This window comes from Desmodus rotundus, chromosome 8 (genome assembly GCF_022682495.2).
Source record: "Desmodus rotundus isolate HL8 chromosome 8, HLdesRot8A.1, whole genome shotgun sequence".
NCBI lineage: Eukaryota > Metazoa > Chordata > Mammalia > Chiroptera > Phyllostomidae > Desmodus > Desmodus rotundus.
In genome coordinates, this window is record NC_071394.1 from 118,653,271 (window position 1) to 118,679,078 (window position 25,808).

A 25,808-nucleotide genomic window follows, 5' to 3' on the forward strand; every position below is an offset into this window, starting at 1 on the left:
TCTACTCACAACACTGACTGTTAAGACACTGGGATTGTCCAGCTGTTATCCAGTAACAGACCTGATTGGGATTTTAACTAAGTATTTAAAGAATAGTCGTGAGCCAAGAGAAATCCGCTGACTCTGTAAGTGCAAAATCTAGGATTTTTTTCTCATTATTTTGGGTAAGTAGGAAAAAAATGTCACCCACAAAAACCATTCTGTGGCAAAAATTAAAAAGAATAATATCCTGAAGACAAGAGGAAGAGCAGACTTCTGAACACTATTTATAACAGGAACCAGAAAAAATTTAGAAGGCTATTTTTCATACTTAATCTGATTTAAGAGGACACTGCCTTTGGTAAACAGGAAAAGAGAGCCACGAAATAGAATAAGCCAAGATGAAGGGGCAAGAAGATGAAATAGAGAGGGGACAGGTTGTGAGGCCAAGGCAACATGCTGGGATGAAACGGAAGCTCGGCGAGATCAAGGAGGCAGGAATAACAATTTCAAAATTAAAATCACATTAGAGTCAACCCCTCCACATCCATATTTCCCATAATAGCCCATAGAAGAACAGCAAAAAGTGATATTAGATGAATGAAAGGAATACAGGACAAATTAAGGTGATACAAACTGAGAATTATAAGTGTCTGGAAGGAAATTAGATTACTTAGAACAGAAATAAATATTAAAGACCCAGTTGAAGAACTCCTCCCAAATCTAAGGGGCTTAGAGAAAAGAGAGGGCAACTAGAAATTCATATTATAGAAGTTTGCCATGATCAAAGCAAAACCATTTAGAGGAGAATCGGACACATTTCTTGATAATATTTCTGAGCGGCTAAAGCAACTTTTTTACATTTTATTTTTGGATTACAGTTTGAATTCAACACTTTTGTATTAGTGTCAGTCGTACAGTAGACAGACATTCATATATGTTACAAAGTGTTCCCTTCGATAATTCAGCACCTGCCTGGCACCATAGATGGTTATTACAATGTTGTTAACTATATTCCCTATGCTTTACCTGATACCCCATACCTGTAACTACTGATTAGTACTTCTTAAACCAATCACCTTTTTCTTACCCCATTCCTCCAGCACCCCTCCTAGATGGCCTTCATCAGTTTGTTCTCTGTATTTATGTCATTTCTATTTTGTTTGTTTGTATATTTTATTGATTAGATTACACATGTAAGTGATATCATATGGTATTTATCGTTCTCCGTCTGGCTTATTTCAGTTAGCATAATACCCTCTAGGTCCATGTATGCTTTAACAAATGGTGAGCTCTCATTTTTCATGGCTGAGTAATATTCCATTGTATATATGCATCACAACTTTTTTATCCACTCATCTTCTGATGAACACCTGGGTTGTTTCCACAGCTTGGCTATAGAATTCATTAAATAATGAATTAAATAATTCATTAAATAATGCTGCAATGAGCATGGGGGTATACATATTCTTTTGGATTAACATTTTGGGTTTCTTCAGAATATCCTGATAACATTTTTAAATTGTAAAGGAAAAGACTGACAACCATCCAGGAAGAAAAATACAGGTTTTTCTCTAATGGAATTAATATTAAACTTGCCCCATAGAATTATTTGCATCACAAAGTTTCAGAGGATAAGGAAGCAAATATTTAGTAGTTATCATTTAGTAGCTCTTACTATGCCTCTAAGTTAGATATGAAATGAAACATTATAAATTTTTATAACATGAAATTATCTGCATATAAGTTAAAAATATTGATCATCACAATTGCATGCAAAGACTTCAAATTTTTTTTATATGCTGTGCTTTCCCTCTGGAGTTTCTGATTCAGTAGGTCTGGGATAGTTCCCAAGAATTTGCATTTTTAAGAAGTTTCTATGTGATGCTGATATAGCTGGCCTAGGAACCACACATCGAGAACCACTGATTCATATTAACTGGAATTTGGAAAGGAAAATAGCAGAAATACTCAACAACATTGGAATGATTACATAGTTGTAGGCACTAAAATATTTCTGAAGATTTTTAATGCTGCAGAAAAATACCAATATTGTAATAATACACAGATAAGTAAGCACATAGTTATTTAATAATATAGAGAGATACAGTTAAAAAGGGAGAGATCAATGTCATATAAAAAGAATGTCAGGAATTTCAAAATTACTTAATAGTGATTATCTCAAAGCCATGTCCTAATAGTTTATTTTTATTATTATCCTTACAGCTTTCTGTATTTCCTAGGTGAACATAAATTAATTTCATATTGGGGAAAGTAATTTTCCCCAAGGAACTAGTTTAAATGTTGTTAGCATGATGAAGGTCCTACCACTCCACTGTACCATAAAGTCAAATGCCATCTGTGAATTCTTCTGCCATCACATCACATTTTATGTCACTCACTAAAAATTGACTATGCACATTAAGATTTTAAAGGCCCTGAAAAGTCTCAATGTTCAAAAAGTTCACTTAATATTAATGATTCCAGTATTTTCCAAACTTATTTGTCCACCAAACATTTCAGAACATCTACTAGTCTTCTAAAGAATAAGTGGTCCGCACGCACAGTGACATTAGGCATTTTTTGACATTTATTGAATGAAGGAATGAAATCAATGACTTAATGAATCACTGCCTAACTTATGTTGAATATACTTGCTAATTAATATTTTTCTAAGTGGTGAACCTAACCCAAGAGCTTACTTTCAAAGACCATTATGATTTGTATTTGGATGAACTTGAATTTCTCATTCCCTAAGTACTCAACTCACCCAGTCTTAAAAAATGCCTAATGTGTTCCAGGCACTCTGGGACATGCAAACGTATTATATTTTGCATGGCCAGAACTCAGCTCAGCATTAATCACAATTTCTTCATTTATTATAGCTTCCAAAAATATTTTAATCACTTTTCATAGTGGGTGTGTATCTGTATGATCATTATTTATATTTATCCAAAGGTGAGAATTTCATTCAATATCGGTAAAAAATGATGACAAGAGAATCCAAGCATCCTGCCATGGAAAGGTACAAATTCTATATAGCTTTTCCTGCTTTTTGGAAGCTGATGTCACTGTATTTCCAAAAAAAAGAAAATGTTGTATGCCAAAATGAAGAGCCAATCTGGAATTTTATAATTAATTATATTCTCTGGCTAAGAATCTTTTTTTATACCATTATGGCTACATTCCATCCCATTGCTACCTAAGATCATGGGATTTCTCATGGCCCTCTATGTTTTGCAACTACATGAGCTACAGAAAAATATGCAAAGATGTTTGGAAATACTTAGTTAACTTAGCAATGAAAATAGCATAGACTGTACATGTATATAAAAAGTAAGCTTCCTAGCATACATGCACTTATCAAGAAAGATGGAAAGTTGAAACAAAAAAATGTGAAGAGATTAGCCAAAGAACATATATTTGTATATGCATGTATGCATACATATATGTATATGTAAAGATACATGCATATATGTATATTTGTATATCTATACATACAAATGTACAAATATACATATATACATAAATATATATGTATAACCCCCAAACAGACAATAGTGTTGATGGCCAGTGGGAAGGCGGGGTAGGGGCTGGTGGAGGTGGGAAAGGGTGGGGAAAGAGGGAAATCTGTAACAGTGTCAACAATAAAAATAAAGTACAAAAAAATCTTTTCTTAAAAAAGCCTCTGAAATGGGGAAAATTATTAATAAAATTTAAGTTTGATATTTTCATGTGAGGATTACAAAATGCTTTCCTTCAACACTGCATGTATATATAAAACTACACTTGGGGTATATGGTGAGTGTCCCCAAATAGTTTAGGAACACAAAATAGAATTAAAAGATGTTGTGATTTTGAAAGGAGAATATAGAGCTGACTGGAATTAAAGATGGCATTTTATGATAAGAATTATGTTTTTTAAAATGCCTTAGTAAGTACAAACACTTCCCTCATAATGAAATGAGAAAAACCAAATATTTCCATATGGAACGCCATGTTTTAAAATATCAGAACACTTCAAAAGCGTAACTATCTTCCTTTAATAAACACAGAAAATGAAATATAGGCCTATTAGGTTTAAAGTGCAGTTCAAGATCATTCAGTAAATTGGAAGAGAATAGAGTGCAATTAATCATGGCTGTCTTCTCTGTGTGTAAATAACCATCTTACGAACTTGAAATCAACACAAGCAGCACTGAGACTTTCTTGTGTGCCATACCTTTTGTAAGTGACAAAGTAATTAAAAATATGGTTTTTAATCAGAAACATTGGAGGTCTTTACTGACAAAAATAAATAACATTGCCAGGTACTGATTCTAGTGATTTACATTTGGGTTAATTCATTTAATATTTACAACAACTTTATGAATTATAAATAGTTAATATGATTATCTTAATTTTCCAGTGAGGAAAGGGAGAAACCGAGATTAATAACCAGTACTTGACACCAAACCTTGTGGTGTGATTCAAGTGCTTAACTGAGCTGTTTTGTGGGTTGTTTGGGCAAGAAGTTGAAATCCACATAGACATATTGCTATAAAATAGACTGACCCAGAGCGTGGGAACCACAGTGTATGATTAACTGATAACCATGAAAATGTTGTGTAAAGTTCCTTTAATCCCGGAACATGATTCAGTTATCATGTTATTGAGATGTAAATCTCAATTTTTAGATGTGAAGGTGTTAGAATTTCAGAAATCCAGCTTTTTGGCTAATTTTGCTCATTTGCCTCAGCTAAGAGTATTCCAGGCGAGAATGGGAAGTGAGTGTGGTTGGATGAGCTTTGTGGCAAACTAATACAATCACCTCCAAACTAAGGAAGATAGCAGCCCCTCATCACTGACAGTCAACTATTTTCACAAAGGCATGTCCCTCCCAAATCTCCTGATTATTAAAGAGGAGCTGACAACCTGATTCTTATCTGAAATGTCTCAAATTTGAAAATATGTTACAATGAATTAAATGAGTTTTAAAAAATTTAAAAGCCGTGTAACGTCGAGATCACACTTCTGAGCTGGCTCTCCTGCATGGTCACAGGTCAGAAAGGAAGAAGCCGTGATGTTGACTATGGAATTATTGTTGTAAAGTGATGACTTGCTACCTCTGGGGAGGTTCCCAAATTCTCCCTCTATGCACAATGGAACTATTTCTTTTCCCTTTTACCACCTGTCCTACTGGGTGTAAGATTGCTTTCGGTACAGAAATCCAAATCTATGGTTAGACCTCTTGGGGCTCGACCCTTCCTTCATTGCAGGCAAGGAAGTTCTACTGCTACTCTCTTTCTCCATAGATTGTTTCCATAGACATATCCCAACTCAGCCCTATCTGTCTTCCTCTAACCTGTGCTCATCCCCCATGAGCACTGACTGCTTTGGAGCATAACACCAAATCAGTTTCTAGGGAAAATCAGCACGTCACACATACAGTTTCTTTAGGGGAAGTCACTTTGGAGATACTAACAACTTACCTATATAGCTTCATTTCTGTTTGGGGCTTAAAGATGAGAATTATAGGACTTAAGGGTGGATATGTCTATGAGAAAAAACTTAGAAGCAGGGGGAAAAAGGAGAAACAAAGAAATCAATTCAAGGGATTTTTAAGGTTGTAAATTTCATGGTTGGATGAGAGACAGAGAGAGAGAGAGAGAGAGAGAGAGAGAACGAGAGTGAAAGAGAGCAGGAGGAGGTTCCTGTGATCCTGGCCTCCAAGGGGACAGTCAAATACAGCTCTAAAAATGCAAGTCAGTGTAGAGGACTGCCTTTTTCCATTTATAATCTGTCCTTTCTCCCACTGCTAACAGCTTTCTTGCAAAGAAAGCTAAAGTTCTACAAGAATAAATGCTGGCATTTAATACATCTGGGCCAGGACTATTTCTATTACTTTGAAACATGGAGAAGAGGAAATATACATATCAATTGGTAAAACATCCTCCTAAATCTTTCAGAGATTTCTTGCTTTATCCTTACTACCAATTTCCCAAAATGACCGGTGACCATCCTGGGTGTGTCCTTTACCCATTCAGAGGCCATTCATTCATTAATTTATTCAATAATATTTCTTGAGCGTCTGTGACATTCCAGGCACCCCTGCAGGTGGTGAGGACACAGTATTGAGCTAACACCTACCTGAACCCTCAGCCAGAATATACCAATATGGAAACTCTTACATTTTTTAATTTTTATTACCAAAGGAAGAGCCTCTAGCACAATTATACAAGAACAGATGTTTCAATATCATATTTTCACTCATTCATTCAACTGATATTTATTGAAGGCTTACATTGTACTAGTTTTCTAGACACTGAGGCCCAACAGATGAATTTTTTAAATGCTTTTATATGTCATGTATAAGTATGATCATTGAAGCTCATTTGCTAGAAAACATTACTGAATTTATAATTGCTATTGTAAAAAATATATATCACACAGAAGCCCTGCTGCACAATTACCATTTATGCAACTCATTTATACCGCACTGAGATAATTTTGACTCTCGGAGACTGGGTTATCTCATGTGCAAAATGGGAGCAATGATAGTTGTATAGAGTTGTTGTGAGATTTCAATGAGATAAACTGTGAATAAAAGCCTAATAAAGTGCACAGCATAAAGTACGTAGCTTTTCTCTTTATTATTATGTGCACTGTGATAGGTGTAGATCTCAAACCCCAAGGTTTAAAGTGCCCTGCAGAAACTTGTCAGGGAAAGGGTTGGGTACTATGCATCAGTCCGGCTTCTTTTTTAGTACAGAAGTCATCCTGCCGTAACGTCGGGTCAGCTTAGGCAAGTCAGCTTCTGGAAAGATGATGCCATCCCTTTGGGTTTAGATACAAGTCAACTCTACTGTTTCTGGAGAAGAATATGTTTTAAAGAGCAGTCTCAAAGTATCTGATGTTACTGAAACTCTCATCCTAGAAGAGGAAGCTCTGAGCAACAGAACTTTTCTTCAGTCATGTTTTGTTTTCATCCTTCCCCACTTCATAAGGAGAGGAAGCAAGCTCTCTCACAGAAACCTATTTTTCCTTCCATGTGTTTTTGAAGCCCAGAGGGAATTCCAAGCTTCCTGTTCAAAGGCAGAAGGAACTGACATAAATGAAGAAGAAAGAAATGTATTCTTCCCTCATGAGCAGTTTTATTTAAATGGAGGGAAACTGAAATTATATTCCAAACACTTATTTACCCTGTATGTGGTATTTGTTAAGTTGCTAAGGGACCTTAGGGTACACCGAAAGGAGAGCTTCCAGGAGCTTATAGAAAATGAGTTATTAATGCAGTATTTCTGTGTCAGAAAGGGGGAAAATGTGGCTTGTGCCACTGTTTGTAAATTTTTGTGTGTTTAAAAACATTTCCAAGGTCAAGTTCAAAGAGCAGGACTTGAAAACAGTAATTTTGCTACCTTTGCAATTGTCCTGTTTTACTACAGAGTTCTGGCATTTTCTAAACTGCCCTTCCTTGTAAACATCATTGATCATCGTGGGTATTTTTTTTTTTTTTTTGGTCATCGGCTCACGTATTTTTTTTTCTTCTACTGAGCAATATTGTTCCTGGGTATTTTTGTGAAGTCACAATAAACTAAGCAAGCAACAAGCAAGCCCTTGACACAAGGTTATTTATTGATCTAAAAACAGCTCTGTGCTAACCTCACCTTAAATCCTATGGCATAAAACTCCAGTTCCTCAAAAACAGCCAAACCATTAACACCAAAAACACCTGACCTCCTTGTTCGCAGTGCATATCTGACATATTTGGAAAAGAGAATTCTTCATTAATATGTTAATAATTACTATATCTTAGTTATGGTGACTTTTACATCAGCATCTATCTGGTCTTGCCAGAGTTAAATAGTTTGCTTTGTTTTGTCCAAAAGTGTATAAACAAATCAGGCCAATGTCGTAATTTTAGGGACTATGTTGCAAGTTTACAAGTTGCGCCTTAAATTTGTCAAAGAGAGTTGTATGGTTTATAATGCCCGGGGCTATACATGTGACTGGATAAAAGCAAAGGTTTCATCCATTGTGAATTTACTCATTCATTCACTCACTCACATACTTATTCTTTCAGTGGCTGATATGAACCAGAAAAGGCAGCGAGACCTGGTGATTTGTCTCGTTATGAACAAAACCATCCTGTTCTCTGTAATCATGGTCCTTATGGTGTGTTAGGGCAGAATACGATAATCTTCTAAGTGAAGCAATCCCAGATTGTGCCCAGTGACGTGGAGGACATTCACTGCAGGTGGTGGTAGAAGCTAATGAGGAGAGGAAGAGCCCAGCTTCCCTAGAGTCTGGGAGATGAGCGCTCAGAGGGAATGACAGGCACAACAGCCCTGAGGCAAGTGGGCCAGAGTTTAATGAGAGAGCAGGAGATTTGTTATACAAATTGTTCAGAAGTTCTCCATGACGCGCGGTCAGTTTGTGTTATCTGTCCTGTGTTACTTCTCTAACTCTTCTTCTTTAGTCTGGATTATGTCTGGTCTATGTTAAGTTCTTGAACTCACCCTTTCTTAGCTGTCCCCAAGCCTTTGCTCAAACTCTTAATAGAATGCCATTTTCTCCTCCGCTCTATATGTTATCATTATGTTGAGCAAGGAACAAAAAGAGAATAAAAGGGTACATATTGTGTGATTCCATTTGTATGAGATTCTAGACCAGACAAAATTCATCTGTAATGGCAGAAAGCAACTCAGTGGCTGCCAGGGCCTAGAAGTTGGGGGTAAGATGGCTCTAAAGGGACATGTAGGAGCTTTACAGGTGATGAATCTCTTTCATATCTTGATTGTCATGGTGGTCTTACCGATGAGTATTCTTGTCCAAACTCATCAAACTGAACGCTGAAATGGGCATTTATCTTATGTAAGGTGGACTTCAATGAAGTTCATTAAAACATCATAAAAAAGGAAGGAAAAAAACTCATGGACACGGAAAACAGTGAGGTGATTGTGGGAGGGACACAGGTAGAAGAGGATATAAGGGGGATAAACAGGGATGGGAAAAATACAATAAAAATAAACTCTTTATAAAATGAAAAAAAGGAAAAAGAGCATGTTAAAAAGCTCAAATTCATCATCTTTATTATCTCTATCCTGCTCAGAATAAAAAGCTTTCTCTCCATCATCATGCTGTGTGCTCCAGGTGTTTGTACTTGTGAAAGGCAGACCACCTATAGCCTTCACTGAACATCACGGTGTTAACCCTGCTATTTCTCCATTGGGCGTGCATCTTCATTCCCTTATGAGAGAATCTAGGTCCTCTTTGACTTTTTCTCCCCCACCCATAGCACCTACCTCAAAAGTTATAGAAAGACCTCCTTGAGCATTTGTGAAATCAATAGCACTATTTGCATTTTTACAATGCTATTTTCTTTTTTACATTCTAGCTGGTTCCCAAGGAGGATGGGCAGGAAACAAGTTGATTTCTAAGAGTAGATGAATGAATGTCCTGTTCTTGGCCCTGGAGCCCAGGGTCCAGAGATTGGGAGCAGAATGGGTTTTCAACCTACAGGTGATTCACTCCTGTACTTGCTTACTGGGTTAATGAAGTGCTAGTGACAGTTTCTCTGTTCTCCAAAATTTAGATGCTGTACAGACCCTCTACATTATCCTTTTTTATTGTACGTCATGGAGGTGGCATTGGTTAATAAAATTACATAGGTTTCAGATGTACAATTCTGTAATACATCATCTGTCTATTGCATTTTGTGCTGAGTTACCAGATGACCCAACAACCCCTCTTCTGGGTTGTCACTTGAAAAATTTGAAAATATTCAATCATAAAAATATATGCATCACTATGATTATTGCAACATTATTTACGGTAGCCAAACATGGAAATAACCAAAATGTCCTTTGATAGATGATTGGCTAAAGGAGATATGGTACATGTACACAATGGAACACTACTTAGCCATAAGAAAAGATGAAATACAACGTGGGTGGATCTTGAAATGGAAATCACTTAGCATGGAATGCTAAGCAGTGCAATATCATGCTAAGTCAGATGGAAAAAGTCAAGAACTGTATGATTTCACTTATACATGGGATATAAAATGAAGAACAAGGAATGAACAAACAAACAAAGACTCATAGACCCACACAATGCTATGCTGGTTACCAGAGTGGAATGGGAGGAGGGAGGTAATAAATACATGGTGACAGAAGAAGATTGGACTTTGGTACATTATCTTTCTTAATGGACTATTATTTCTCTGTAGAGTCCAGTGGTACAACCAGTGTCGGCAAGTTACAGTGAGGTAGGCATGGCAGTGTAATAAGAAGGTGGCTATTATGTCCCATTAGTACATGGAGTGAAGAAAATTTGAATGGAAATAATGGTCTGTTGCATAACTTCCATTCTGGATTGTTCGCGGGGAAAACTCTGTAAATCAGCCCTCCTGTGCTTATTCTGGAGCAGCCTTCTTCCCCACCTTCCCTTCTACCCTGTCCCTATACGATTGTTGGTGTTTTCAATGGGCTGATTACCTGGAATATTAGCTTTTCAAAATATGTCACAGAAGTTCACCGATGCCTTCCAACTGGTAACACTTTAAAATTGCAACTCCAAATTATTCCTGTAAAAATAGCTGATTTCTATGACCCCTGGGGGATTTCTTATTTTAATCTGAAACCTTCAGAAATGGTTCAGTTTGTGGAAATGATGGGGGAATGTCTGCTCTTAGCAGTTTTTGTGTTCAAGGGCAAATCAATCTCTGTGCTTGCTAACTCTAATTTTCCAAGGGTTATGAGACTTTAATTTGATTCTTTATTCACTGTGCATAAAATGTCCACTGGAATTTGCATAATACATTCATTGTATAATCACTCTTCACATTGGTTACCTGCCTCCTCAAATGGACATCACTTTTTTAAGGGAGTATGTTAATGTAGGGCCAATTTGAACTGTGTAACTAAACAGAATTAACCATATCTCTGAAGGACAAACATAAAAAAGAGAAAGGAAGGCATGTACTTGTTCTGAAATTGGCTGTTATGTAAAAAATAGCCCCAATCCTCTATTTTCAAATATTCATTTTGCAGATAGAGGCAGGGAGAGGATTCCTGTCTTTTAAAATATATACATTTGTTACACAGAGAAGAGATTACACTTGTCTGCCTTGTTGTTAGCATGTACTTAAGGCACATGGGTTAAATCAAGGTGCCAGAATTCAGCATGTTCTAAGAAGGTGAGGGAGTTTGAGAGAGAGGATGTCTTGGGCACTAGGCCAGGTGCTTTAAAGGCATTTAAATTTATTCAGTGCTCAGAGCCAGCATGTAATTAAGGTAATAGTATTATTACCCTTAATTTTGGTTGAGTGTTCTGTGCCATTGGACTCATTGTTATAAAATGGAGGAGCTAGGTCTTGAACCCAGGCTGTCTGATGCCAACATCTTTGTCCTTCAACTACACCAAACAGTTTTCTATTAAATGCACTTCTCTAGTGTGAGCTGCCTTGGCAGATTGTGTATTCGCTAACATTAGCACTGTCCTGATGGAACCTGCAGGAGTGTTTGGCAAAGAGACAGCAGGGAAATTTGAAGATCAGGTTAAGGTTGGATGAGATGGCATTTAAGATCCCCATTTTCTCTACAATTTTATGAGAATAGTAGGCACAGTCCTGACTTGATGAGTGGCTTATTGCAGGCCAGGGTGTCTTGGTCTCTAATGTGTATTCAATCACTTGGATAGCTTATCAGAGCATAGAGCATGATTCTGTAGATCTGAGGCAGGCCAGAGATTCTGCCTTTCTATCAGACTCCCCAGTAATGCCACCACTGCTGGTCCATAGACCGCACATGTAGTAGCAAAGCTGAAAACCTCTGGGCTCTACTTGCAAAGCCACTTCCCCAGTGATCCAGGCCCCATCCTAGTTAGGGCAGTTGTACTTAAACATTCTGGACATGGTTCCTGAAACTCAACCAGCATCTCCTAGCGTCATGAAATCCTATTCTCTTTAGATAGTTAGGATTCTTCAAGCAAGCTTTGTCTATAATAGAGAAGACCTAAGCTGTAAGTCATGGGTCACCAGCTATTCATGGGAAAAAAAGAGTTGGTACTATTAGCTAGCGTACCAATTTATAAACTATAGTAAAATTTCCCTGGGGAAAACATCTCTTTGTTGAAAAAAATTCATTTTTAACTTACAAATCAATGTGTAATCATGAATATAATGGCATGACTATTCAAACTCTTGGTACCCTTTCTGAATCACAGGTGTGAAATTTTGTCTCATAAGGACCTGATGTTTTTACAGTTCCTTTGAGATGGATCCAACTTGAAAGGGAAAATGGGTTTCCATCGCCCCCTGTGTTTCAGGATGGTATTGCTTTGATTTAACTGGTTTCTGATATTTGGATTGCAGTACATAAGGGTCTATCTTTAAAAAATCTTTGAAAGAAACAAAAAACTTAGGAAAATCACTCTTCACTGTCTAGGAGGCTTTAAAACTATTATTTGTTTCTTTCAAAGAGTCGGAATAAAAGCAGTTTTGCAAGTTAGGAAACTTTAAGAAACACTTGGGTACTTGAGATGCTGAAAATAATAAATTGACAGGATTATAGAGATCCATATTTATTGATTAGGAAAGGTAGCCACATATGTCATGAAGAGAAAGAACCAATTATAAAACTGTGTGCATGATCTGATACCATCTGGTTACAAATAAAGAAAAATTGAATTAATAGTTTGTCTTTGGGTGGTGACATCATGGATCATTTCTCTTCACATTGACTAAAACCTCTTCAATAAATTTGTATAATTTTTAAAATTAGAAGAAAAATACTTCTATTTATTCTTAGGGGGAAATGGACAATTGCAGAACCATTCATAAAATCTTAACTACAAATATTTTTCACTTTTTTCGATAGCAAGAATTTTTATTACTCTATACATCCCTGAGTTCTAATAAACACAATCATAAGAGCTAAGGAATTAGCTCTAGTTGCTTTTTCATATCAGAACATCAGAAAGAATCATAGCACAGTTTGTAGGAATGCAGGCCAGAGCGCTAAGGTCTAGGTAGAAAGGGACTTATATTTCACAGAATACTATTTAGTTTGGCTTGATTTTTACTTTTTTAACCACGTTGCCCATGTGTGTACTTAAGTTTATTTTTTCAGTTCTAATACCACACTAAGATTGTGTTTGGTATACCAGCTGGGATGAAGAAAAGTAATTTGGGGTCCAAGAGCATGGAAAAGCTTCCATTTCTCATAGTGATAAGGACAGTACTTGTGGACATTTATTTAAAATATTTGGAATAAGACCAACAAACACATGGCTGAAGACTGTATGCAGTAAAATATGGGTATATACTAGGAAATGCATGACTTTATTTAAACAGAAGCTTCGCAAGGGTTTAAAAGTGAGTTTTGTCAAAGATTTGGAAAGAGGGTTATGGATGGAGCATTTTCCTAGGAAAATAATGGTGTTCAAAGGGACACAGGGCTTCATAGAGACATTAGATGCAGTGGTAAGTCTAGAGTATAACAGAAGCTCACAGGTAATGCCTGCTTCTGAAATGTGTTGGCCTGTATGTAAGGTTCACTTTCTCTTCTCTTTGGCACTGAGGTGCTCTAGCAATGCATCCCTCTGAGTGGTTGCCCATTTGTGCTATAATATCCATCCTGTAAAGATGAATGGGTGGGGAGTTAGGGATGTCTCTGCCGCGGAAGGACTACAAACATGCTTCCCAGGCCATTAGTTAGAGAGCCTCTGAATGTAAACATGAATTACAGTGTCTGGGGAGTGCGAGCGGGGGATCCTCACACATGGAGGCCATCCTCTCCCACTCTTCCCATGGAGGAATAGTCTGTGGTTCAACCTGTCCCTAATACCAGAGCAAGGAGAGGGAGAGAAGGATGAGCCCTCAATATCACAATCATCGTTCCTTTTCCTCACCCTACTGTGCACTGGGATTGTAGATATATATGCAGTTACAGCTCGCTTCCATCACAATTACAAACTCAGTGGCACTGTTTCATCAGTAGCCTGGCTTACTTGTGCAACCACACTGTGTTACAAACGTGTACCTCCTGCTCTTTTAGATGGCAGAGACACAGAGGACCAACGATTCGCACAAGACATAATTTTGAACACTGGCTGTTAGCAAAGGAAAAGCTTTGCAAGATGATTCACAGGGGTTAGGCTGCCCATTTACAGCCAAGCAGCCCGCTCTCCCAATCTCTGAAATATTGTAGTAAAGTTATGGTTGGTCTAATCAAAGACCTTGGCAAATCAGTGAGTTTCTTTAATCTTAACAAAGCATAGTAATCTCTCTAAGCCAATAAATAATGATCCTGATCCTAGTTTTGACTGTATTCAGTATAAAGAAGCAATTTCTCTCATTTAAAAATCAGTTGAAGGGGGTGAGCAGGGGAGTGAGTTTTGGGATTTGAATTTGTGTTTGGTTTAATAAGACTTTTTTGTGCAACATAAATGGAATGAGAAAGTGTCCCATTTTCAAGTGGCATACTACTAAGCACTTTGCTCCCTAAATTTGTCTGTCTTTGTAATTGTTTTATTCTGCTGGGAAATGCCATTTAGGACCTAATTTATTTTTCCTGGTCTTTACGTTTGTCATTTGCACACAAAACGTACCGAGTTTGCCCCCATCTGTAAGAAATATTTGCCATTTTCGAATAGTAGCACTTTCTTTTTTCATTTTATGTGGTACTGATTCCTCTGTATACCTGGTATTTAACTTCATTCATTTCTACTGAGCACAGAAACTGATGAACAGAAAGACAGAATAAGGCATACGTACATAAATTTAGAATGTGAATAATATTACCATCATGTCAGTCATTGAAAGGGAACCTGACTCAGGTATTCAGCGCTGATGAGCAAAACCATACACTGAAAGGGAACCTGACTCAGGTATTCAGCGCTGATGAGCAAAACCATACACACAAAACCGTGCATACTAAACAGAACGAAAGTATGTCATTTTGCATATACTCACCTAACTTAACCCCTACCTGTGAGAGGACCCTCCGCTGTATTTACATTTCTTTATCTGTCCTAGTAGACCATAAACTCGCTGGCAGGAAGAGCCACATTCGAGGGTCTGTTTTTCTTTTTCCTTTCTTTTTAAAAAAATATTTTATTTATTTATTTTTAGAGAGGGGGGAAGGGAGGGAGAAAGAGAGGGAGAGAAACATTAATGTGTGGTTGCCCCTCATACGCCCCCTACTGGGGACCTGGCCCGTAACCCAGGCATGCGCCCTGTCTGGGAATCAAACTGGCAACCCTTTGGTTCACAGGCCGACACTCAGTCCACTGAGCCACACCAGTCAGGTGAGTGTCTGTTTTTCTTGCAGTCTCTACCATGCTATTTTCCTTGCACATAATACATATTAAGTAAATAAAATTATAATAATTATTATAATGGGAAAACCTCATCATGGTTCAAAAGTGTCCCTCCTAACAGGCAGATCTTATTCCAAAAACAATATCTCATTTTAGTGTTTCTGGCTTTAGAATATCAGAATCTCTTAATAATTAAGCTCCAACATTTAGGAAATATACTGGACAGTTACCCATCTTTTTTGCCTGTATTTGCTGAGTGTCTAAGGGCTACAGCCCTTTGCGTAGGAAGTGCGTCCGCTCTCCTTTTCCATAGAAACATCTTATTTCATACAGATGTTTCAAAGCACAGGCGATTTCAGATTTTAATGGTTCAGACTTTTTCCCTCAGAATAAGCACTCTTGTCTCTCCAGCTTTTGCATTCGAGCAGGAGTTGTCTTTTACCTTTATTTTTCACACGTCTAAGTTAGGCCATGTTGCTGTTGTATTGGTTCCTCTGTTGCACCCTTGCTTCGTTGTGATCACTCATGTGAAATGGATGCACAAGAAGACACTAAAGAAACGACTGGGTTTGCTTCTTAGTCTGGTGTTATAAACATACAAGTAGCGAAGAATTTATCGGTGCTGTCTTTCGGCTACCTCCTTTGATCCCATAATGCAGAGAACTAGGAAATCCAGTAATAAGAGAATACATTCGGCAGTAACTCAACAGTTTAGGGACAGATGCAAGAGAAACCCAGCATGTGTAGACTGACGTGGAAGCAGCCTAGACCTCATCACTTCCAGGAAGCATGCAAACCACTCCTCCCTTCCTGCAGACCACCTTCATCTCCTTGCATCTCGGTTTCTCTGTTCTGAGCCCAGACAACAGCCGCAGAATGTTGTATAGCCTAAGTAGAAAGAGGGGGAATTTATGGAAGGGCAATTCTTAAACATCTCCAACTGTTAAACTTGAGTAGAACTTCAGTTGAACGTATGATTCCTAGACACAGTGTTCGCTTATTCTGCTTAAAAATCACATTCGACTCACAGCTGGATGGTCTTTGCAAGAAGTTGGGTGCTACATCGAGCCATCTGTGTTTCAAGTCGGCTTTTATGACAGTCATTCTAAAGAAGAAGAGCAATGCAAATGTTGTGAAATTTAATGTGCAGTTAGTTACACTTGAAGAGCAAGTCTCCTTCAGCTGCCGCTGTGCCAGTAGCAGTCTGAAGCTGGGGTTCTGTTTTTTTCATTGTCCCCTACATAGAGAACCATCCCAATACTGGTTAATAAGTAAGCAGCATAAATAGAGAATGTAAGGAGCCAGTAACAACACCGAGGTATCCAATAGGCTGGTAAAGATGGAAAAGTAACGTTTAATAAAACTCATATAGACTGTCATGCAGCCATCCATTTGAATGGCAGAGGTCACAGAGAAGCTGCCTACAAATGCACTAAAGAAAACAGAAACAGAACCCTCAGGCAATACCATTGTTTGTAAAAATCTATCACCCTTTATAAATAACATGTTCTTTTTTTTCTATAAAGTCATCAGGCTTGTAGTGCAAAAAAAAAAAAAAAAAGCAAAAATTTAAATTAACACCCAAAGTTTGAAGCATTTCGAGAAAAGCATTGATTCTACCTGCCAATGGATTGAGTGCTTTTGGCAAATGAACTAATTAGTGTGGAGTGGTTCTTTCTCACTGCTCTCTCTGCTTCATGCTAATTGCAGGACAGTTAGCCTCCCCCACCCTCCCCCGCCCAAGGAAGGAAAACAAGGACAGGGTGTGTGGCGAAAACAGTGACATTCAGTTCTAATTCATTTGAACCCGCTGCCAAGCTTAATTATGTCATTGAGGAGTGAGACCCGGTGGGCTTCCAGCCACTTAGGCTGGGGTTTCCGATGGTTACCATTCACGGGTGTTTTATCGAGGATTTGAGCAGTCACCATAAAGCATTATTAGCTGGAGCTGAACTAATCTCCCCGCCCTGCCCCTCACCAGATGTAGCTACAGAGGTTCCTGTTCCCAGACTTGATTATTTGTCATTAAGGAAAGCAAATTGAAACCAAATTGAAGTTGCTTTTTTCCTTAGTAAATGTATTATTCTTCAGGGGCAACTCTGTATTTCGTTTTATTTTCTTCTCATTGTGATGTGGTGGATGCTGTCCCATAAAACGGGAATGCCGTGTTTATTTCTCAAATCGTAGTGTTTTTCAGGGCTGCTTGGGACATTTTTTACCTCTGAACTTTGATTTTAATTAGTGAAATGTGTGTGGAAAACACAGAAGTTGCTGAAATATTTCAGTTCTGGTGGCTTATTCTTTCTTGTGTGGTGAAATTTATTTTTAATGGTAAATAACAAGAATAAGAACAACTGTTTTGTTGGTGCTAAATCCTTCTAATAATGTTCATTCTTCCAGTTCCCAAATTTACTTTGCCAGTTTTATGTATTTCTGTTCTATTTTCTTATTTATTTATTTATTTATTTTAATTGACTTTATTCAGGTGACATGGGTTAATGAAATTATATAGGTCTCAGGTGTACATTCTGTATCATCTGTATGTTGTATTGTGTGTGCAACATCCAAAGTCAAATCTGTCTGTCGCCATTTATTGCCCCTTCATCCTCTTCTACCTCCCCCCACCCACCTTTCCCTCCCGTAACCACCACGCTGATGTCTGTGACTAGAAGGGTTTTGTTGGTGTTTGCTTAATCCCTTCACCTTTCACCTTTTTCACGCAGCCCCTCACCCTCCCTCTGGTGGCTGATTCTTTATAGTTTTGTTTCACCTGGTCTCAGCTCCCCTGTTGGTGTGGAGCCTTCAGTAGAAAAGATATTTTGTAGGCAGGTGACACTGTCTGTCTTTGGTGGTCCCTTAGAAATGTACTCTTCTCCAAGCCCTTCCATCCCCTCCTTGATTCAGAGAAAGCTGAGGCTGTCTCCTTCTGAGGCTGTCAGAGATTCCTTTGGTTTGGATCGGAGTTCAGCCCTGGACATCAGCATCATGATTTTGTAATAATACCCTGTGTAACATTCAGGGTGTGGAAGGATAGGGAGGGATCCAGAGAAAAGAAGCTGCACTGGCCTAGAGGCCAAGAGTCCTGAAGGAGGGGTTTGCTTTTCTAGGCGGCAGCTGGGCTGAGCCAGAACCCTGACTCCTCGGCATTGATAGTGTTCTTTATAGTCACAATGTATTAATGGGCACTTTTATCTGCTCATTTCCATGGTAGTCCCAGGCAGTACTTAAGCATCTTTTAAACATGCTTTCCATTCATTTCAATAGATACTTAGCAAGCGTAGGCTGTGTGTTTCATACAGTCCCAGTAACTGGGGATCCACAAGGAAATAATACCCAGTAACCAAGAGTCTCCTTGTTTTTCTTCCACTTACAATGAGCAGAGGAGGGGGGCCCTCTTTTAGCAAAGCGCTGTGTTTCATAGAAGTTCTAGATCCCCTCACCGCCTCACCTTCTCAGGAATATTACTGTAATATTATTATGTAAATTATCCCCTTGCCCTCTTGTAGCTTTCATTTCTTGTTTTCTGCTTGATCTTTTTTATAGATATTCAAAATCACCAAGAACAATCCCTTCATAGGTGCAACAAATACATAGTTATTAAATAACTGAAATAAATTATCAGTAGTTCTCTACCTGGACTTCACACTGAAATCAGCTGGGAATAGACACACACGCATGCACACAAATGTGTGTGTGTGAACATTCGGGCCACCGTCCCAAAAATATTGATTTAATTCTCGGAGTGGGGTGAGTCCTGGACACTGGTGATTTTTTAGCTCCCAATATGATTCTAGTGTGCAGCTAAAGTTGAAAAGCATGGTATCTTCTGTCTTTGAACAAACACAAACTACTCATTAGACCTCATGTTCCCCACTAGCTAAAATAATTCTCCACCCAGCCGAGGTAACAGCAAGAAGGCTGGTAAGCACGTTCTCTGCCTCCTCATCTTTCACTCTTCAGCTACTCGGGCAGGCTCTGCTCCCCACAGCTCGCCCAAAGCAAACCACAAGGGCAGCCATGTTCCTGAATACACTGGCCATTCTCGGCTCTCCTCGCCCTCATACTCTGTTACCTTGCTGATTCCATTCTTGCTGCCCACGTTCTCCACAGCCATTCAATCTTTAGCAGAAGCCAATTGATGCAACACTTTTAAAAAATGCTGATCATTTCATACCATTGCTCTTTAGGACTTTCAATAATAAACAATCAATAGTTAGATTCTACATTATACACTCTCATTTTCTTTCAAGGGCGACAGGCTATTTTGTCATTATAGATTCATTTTTACAGTTATTTGTTTTATGTCCATGAATGGTAGAAGGATGGGAATTAGAGTTGTTTTATTCACTATTATATACCCTGGGCCTGGCAAAGTGCCCGACATGGAATTTCATTATTGAATGAAAGAATAATCTTGGGAATGGATGAGGGAAACTGGCTAAAGCATGAGGTGGAAAGAGGTGCCTGACTTAGCCAGTCCTACTGAGAAGCCAACCACTCCATTCACAGGTATGCTGAATGAACAAGCTGGGCTGATTTCTTTCATGGAATGGTTTTATCCCATGCCCCAACTTCAAAATCCAAGGGAGTTACAAGAGTTGTGTTCTCTCCATGGTGGGCTTCAGGGGCCACTAGAAATAGTTTGCCACGTGAGGTTATAAGGCAATTCATTGTGTAGTGTATTTCAGAAGGGCATATGCAGACCTGGCTTCAAATTCTGGACCTGCTGGTTGACAGCTAATGATTTGTGTCACCTCTCCCAATCCTCAGTTTCTTCATGTAGGGACATGAAAGGACATGAGGACAATAGTACATGAAGCCATTAGAATTTCACCAGGTGTGCACACGGCAACCACCTCACCCAGTGTCTAACACATAGGAGAAAATGTCTACATTTTTTGTTATCCACTCCACGCAACTCTAATGCTGGGCTTATCTTGTTCTTTCTCTCCTTTCTTTCTGCCTTTTTTTTTTTTGCCTATCTTACTCAGCTCAGTGGGTGGTAATGCTCATATTACTCACATAGTTTGAATTTTGTGGGGAGAGAAGAATTAGTAGTGCTTACAGAGCAGGCTTTCTTTTGGATTAGAAACACAAACTTCACAGCTCCTCTGCCCAGCTTTTCAAGAGCATTTTACGGTATACTGCTGGGTAACAAGTTCATTTTAGGATAACATGCTGGGAGGAAGAAAGAAGAAGGGATTCGAGGGGAGAAAATTAAAAAGTTAATTAAAAGAAACAACTTGGTAATTGAATTCTCTTGCACATTTCTTTGGGGTTTTTTGGAGAGAGGAGTCACAGTGCCTGGTTAGTAGGTTTGCCTTTGTAGTTCACCTCAAAACTTCCAAATGAGACAAGTATATGAGCACAGAGCCAATCCCTGCCTACTAGATGAGAAGAGGCATAGGTTACATCTGGTGGGCTTTTTAGATGTGCCAAACAAAGCTGCCCTCACATTCATTCTTGAGCATTTTTATGTTTAAACATTCTTGGCAGCTTACATTACTGTTAGGCTAAGTCCTGGACTCATATCAGCTATTTTATGGGCATGCAAAATCCCTTTTTCATTTATTCTCTCTTATTGGCTCGTTCTTTGGCCTCACTCTATACACACAGGCACACAATCAGTGAGCACTATGGGCAACTCTTCTGCCCTTTTCTGATTGCACTGCATGAACAAGTAGCAAGGGGGGTTTAAAAGTCTTTACATAGTTTAAAATCTGTTCCTTATTTTGAAAAGATCAAATATTTATGTCATTATTTTTTTTGTCACAGATCACTTCAGAGTCAAAATAATTTATCTAAGAAGTGATTGAGAAAGATAAGCTCCTGTAATGAATTAGGCTTTGGAATCAACTGGAGCTAGGTTCAAACCCTAACTCTCATTAATGACCTCTATTAATTCACGTAGTCAACATGCATTGATTGAGTGCCTACTGTGTGCTGGGTACTGTTGAGGTTGCTGGTGATGATATCTCTAGGCAGGTTCTATCATGGCTTTTATTAACATCACTGTTTTTTGAGGCTTTGAAATTAACTTTACAGAGAAACTTTAAAAAAAATTATTTGTGAGCATTCTGTGTTCCTCATTCTTGCAGCAAATCTGTTGCGGAAAGTAGAACAGGTTGCTGATTGCACACCCAGTTTCCAAAGCTATGTCTAGAGCATAAGATGTACTATTTTATTTTTAATGATACTGTAATTTTTCAGATGTGGTAAGGACCATAGATTCAGAGCCTTTATGCTCAACCAGGGTCATAACGCAAGTGTGATCTCAAACGCACATCCCATAGTTACAGTAGAAACGCAGCCATTTGTGAGTGCTAACAAGGGGTTTGTGTTTTCACAGGCTATGGTTTTGTGGATTTTGACAGTCCCGCAGCTGCACAGAAAGCAGTAGCGTCTCTCAAGGCAAATGGCGTGCAGGCACAGATGGCCAAGGTAAGACTGGTGTTTCAGGTTGTTTGGTGATCATGTATTTCCCCATTGCTGTGAGCTGTATCAGAATTGCACGTGGCAACAATTTGGATTCTATTCACTCGTTAGGGGAAACAAGAAACTCCACAATAAGTCTGGCTTAGAAGAATCTGGCCGGTTTATGTGTTTTTCCATCTATTTGAGGATACATTAATGTGCTCTTTTGTTGTGGTAACCTCACTAGGGATTTAAGGGCACTTTTGAAGGGCTGTTGTGCCCTTAAATCCCTAGGGTTGTTGTGTGTGTGTGCGTGTGTGTGTGTGTCTAGGAGTTCTATAGTGTTGGAGTACTCCAGTTCTCAGCAAGTTGTCTTTGACAAACAGTGCTAAAGAATTTCCCACTCTCTTATTGGGGAAAGCTGATTACTGAATGATGAAGACTTCTTATCTGCATAGGGAAATGAGGTTAACCAAAGTGTTTGTCGTGTGTTTGCTAGAATGTCACTTTGGCCTTTATAAATAGAGTTTACCTAGATAATACTTTTCTAGATATTAATAATTTTCAACACACATTTATTGGTATGTATAACAAGCAGTCTGGAACTTCCTACTGAAGTTATAAGGCATATTTATATTCAAGAAAATAAATACAATTATTTATAATAGTTTTGTATCCTGATTGCAGTGGCAGTAATGAGAATCTACAGGTATGATAAAATGACATAAAACTAGACACACCTAGTGTACCAATATTAATTTCTTGGTTTTGATATTGTACTACAATTATACAATATATAATCTTGGGGGAAACCGGACAAAGGGTAGAGGGGATCTCTCTATATGTTCTTTGCAAATTTCTGTGAATCTATAATTACTTCCAAATAAAAAGTTCAAAAAAAATTTACAACATAAGGATATTTGGTACATATTTGCTTTAAAATAATAATCATTTTGTATTTGTTTCACATGCAGCTTAATTTTTCAAATGTTTTTCTGATTACTGTTTCTCTTTGAGTTGATCTCTATGTTTTAAAGTTAGGCAGAAGAGCCAGCTGGTGCTGACGTGCATTGGTGCCATACTCGTGCATACGCTTACCCTTCATTATTGCCACGGCTGCTGAATGATGTAATGGCAAAGTCACCAAAATGGCAGTCATTGGAATTTTTTATGATTGCTAACGTTCATTGATAACATTTTCCATTTTCAAACTTAGATAACTACAGGTGGGATATTTGGTTTTCTTCATCTTCAGTTGTCTTCTAGCAAGCTGATACCACCAATATCTGTGAACCTTTTGTAGTGGGTCACTTCTCATATAGATTACTTTGATGGACTCATTGCCCTTTATGACTCATTAATTGCTTTTCAAGGCAGCATAAATTAGAGTTTGAATTATTTCAGCTGTGTAATGTATTCCTCATCAGGATTATTCTTGGAAGCTTTGAATTTGGTCATGACCTAAGATTGATTAAGTTATTATTAGTAATTAATAAGGAAATTATGTAGATGTCTTGGTTTAAAGTTTACTTGGCAAAGAATTAAGTTACGTGGCAACTTACGTAGTAATTTATACCTTGGAAACAAGTGATAAAGTATAATTTTTAAGAATATGCAAAATATAAAAGTCAAATTCAGATTTAAAGGCAACACCTATTGACCAGAAAACAATTATACAAATGTTTTAAAAAATTTATTGCAATATCTTTGATTTATTTCATTGATAAACTACCACATTTTAGAAATTGCTAATTAGTGACAGTGTAGAAGTAATGAATATAGTGTGCATAATCTCCACTCTTTCGAATGTTCTGAGGATATATATATAGTTCTTATTGGATAAAAACCACCACCATCTTGCACAACAGGAAAAGCAAGTTGCCATTAATTTTATAACTATCAAGGAGTCATATGAATATTTTCCCTCTGTTCTCAGCATTCTCCTACACAAGGACTCTCTCTGTCTCTCTCACTCTCTTACACACAGAGACACGCATGCACACACACCCCAGTCACCAACAATTCACCTAAACAAGATGTTATCAATGGGAAAATGTTTTAAGGAGCTTCTAAGAAAACTATTTACTGTAGCTAGCAATCTAATTTTTAGCTCATACTCAATGTGCACAGTAGGGGATTCCCACTGCACTGTTTAAAGACACTTTATTTAATTTTATTATTTCATTTTATGTCTAGAGTTGCTGAAAGACTTCTTTACCAGTTATGCTGTCTGCAGTATAAATTCTTATTCCCACTTTTCTCACAAACTTTGTATCTAAAGCCCAGAGCTTCAGGTCCACATCTGCCTACCGGAAAACTTTCAGCAGTAAATGACTTTGTAATTTAACTGCCCAGAAGCAAATAAATAGCCTCCCTTTGACAATGAAATGGAACAAGCTTGACCACCTGTATTAGCAGATTTCTCACTGAGCTATTGGATTTCATGGCATTTTTTCCTTTGTCCTGGTGATAACTATTATTATATATACTATTATATATATATGTAGTATGTATATATATACTTTATATATTATATGTAATATATATGTATTATAATAATACATACAATATATATATATATTTTGCCACTTAAGTGTCTAGTGAATTGCCTCCTACATCCGTGTTCTTAGGAATATCCTACCATGCAGGTTGTGATGCCACATTTTAACACCTTCAGGATTTTAAAGCAAAAAATGCTTCAAATACTCTAGGTTCCCAGCAGCAACCTGGAGTGACCATGAAACCTTCCAACTGAATCACTTCATTTAGTTAACACTCCAATGTGTGTATATGAAAAATTCAACCAATTTGTCAACAAAGAGTAATTAAAGAAGAAATCATTCAGTAAGTGGTAATTGATTAATACTCTATAATCGTTACCCTGGTTGGGTTGCTCGGTTGGTTAGAGGGCCATCCCAACATGCCAAAGGTGCAGTTTCAATCCCCGTCAGAGAATGTACAAGAATCAACCAATGAATACACAAAAAAGTGGAACAGCACACTGACGTCTCTCTCCCACTCTCATTCTCTTTCGCTCAAACTCACCAAATTAAAAATTTTGAAAGATAATGCATAACCATTAACACAGGCTAACATTTTCTGTATACTTGCTGTTCTGGCAAAAAAGGATTTTAAGGGTCAAAGGATATATTTCTTTTAGGAAAGCAGACCTAGAATATTTTAGTAGTACATAGTAGTTAAGAGCATAGGTTTGGAGGGAGAGAAACCTAGCCTTGAATCCTGGATCAGGTACCTCTGTGCTGTGTGACCTTGGCTAAGTTATTTAAATATCTCTGATAATCATATCTATGTTATACAATTACTGTAAGAATTAATTTTTAAAACTACACAAAAAATTAGCATAATTCCTAAATTATACCAAAATTCAGTATATGTTAACTATTCAATATATGTTTTGCATAAAATTCACATTTTTCACTGAACATTCTATAACATATGCTTTAAGTGTAACGTTATTACCAAGCAGTTTATTGAGAAATATAGTAAGTAGTATGCATCAATAAACATTTTTATTACCTGCTAAGTGCCAGGAACTTCGCTAGTTGTTTGGGAATCAAAATTGAACAACATTTCTTTCTTATTCCAAAATTTTAATATTTAAGCTATGTCCTTGTTTTGCGACAGCCCTGGATTAAGAATAATGGCTGCTATTATTCTTGCCAACCTCAAGGTATTTAGAAGAAAGTCATTGGCTAAAGAACATGTCTGTGTATGCTGAAAAGGAAGAGAGCCAAGAAATCTACCTAACAATAGCCCAAACTTGTAGACGTTTATTTTACTCATTAATAAGACAGCCATAGATAAGCAGTGTGTGACAAATGCTTTGGAGTCCCATGAAAATAAGACTGCTCTGCCATTTGTTATGAGTCGTTTTTATCCATACATATTTATATATTGGTGTCTGAAGCTGTAGCTACTGCATCCCCATTTTAGGCAGGACTTAAGACCTATATAATTTTATTAACCAATGTCACCCCAATAAATTCAGTGAAATGTTTTTAAAAAGAAAAAAGAAAAGGACAAAAGGCTGAAGGACCATCTAGCTGATTCTGTCCTTTTAAAAGCTTTCCCAGAATTTAAACTTCAGAACT

General features: G+C 37.7%; 1 protein-coding gene across 9 annotated transcripts in view; it reads left to right on the forward strand.

Annotated features, from left to right (window-relative positions):
- The window catches only part of RBMS3 (RNA binding motif single stranded interacting protein 3), a 1,231,630-nt gene that overhangs the window by 864,201 nt on the left and 341,621 nt on the right, over positions 1 to 25,808 (forward strand). For all 9 annotated transcript variants that reach the window (XM_053929473.1, XM_071222108.1, XM_053929475.2 and 6 more), the window contains one exon: positions 21,632 to 21,723. In XM_053929473.1, coding sequence (XP_053785448.1) covers positions 21,632 to 21,723 — 92 coding nt within the window. The remainder of the gene's footprint in view (positions 1 to 21,631; positions 21,724 to 25,808) is intronic.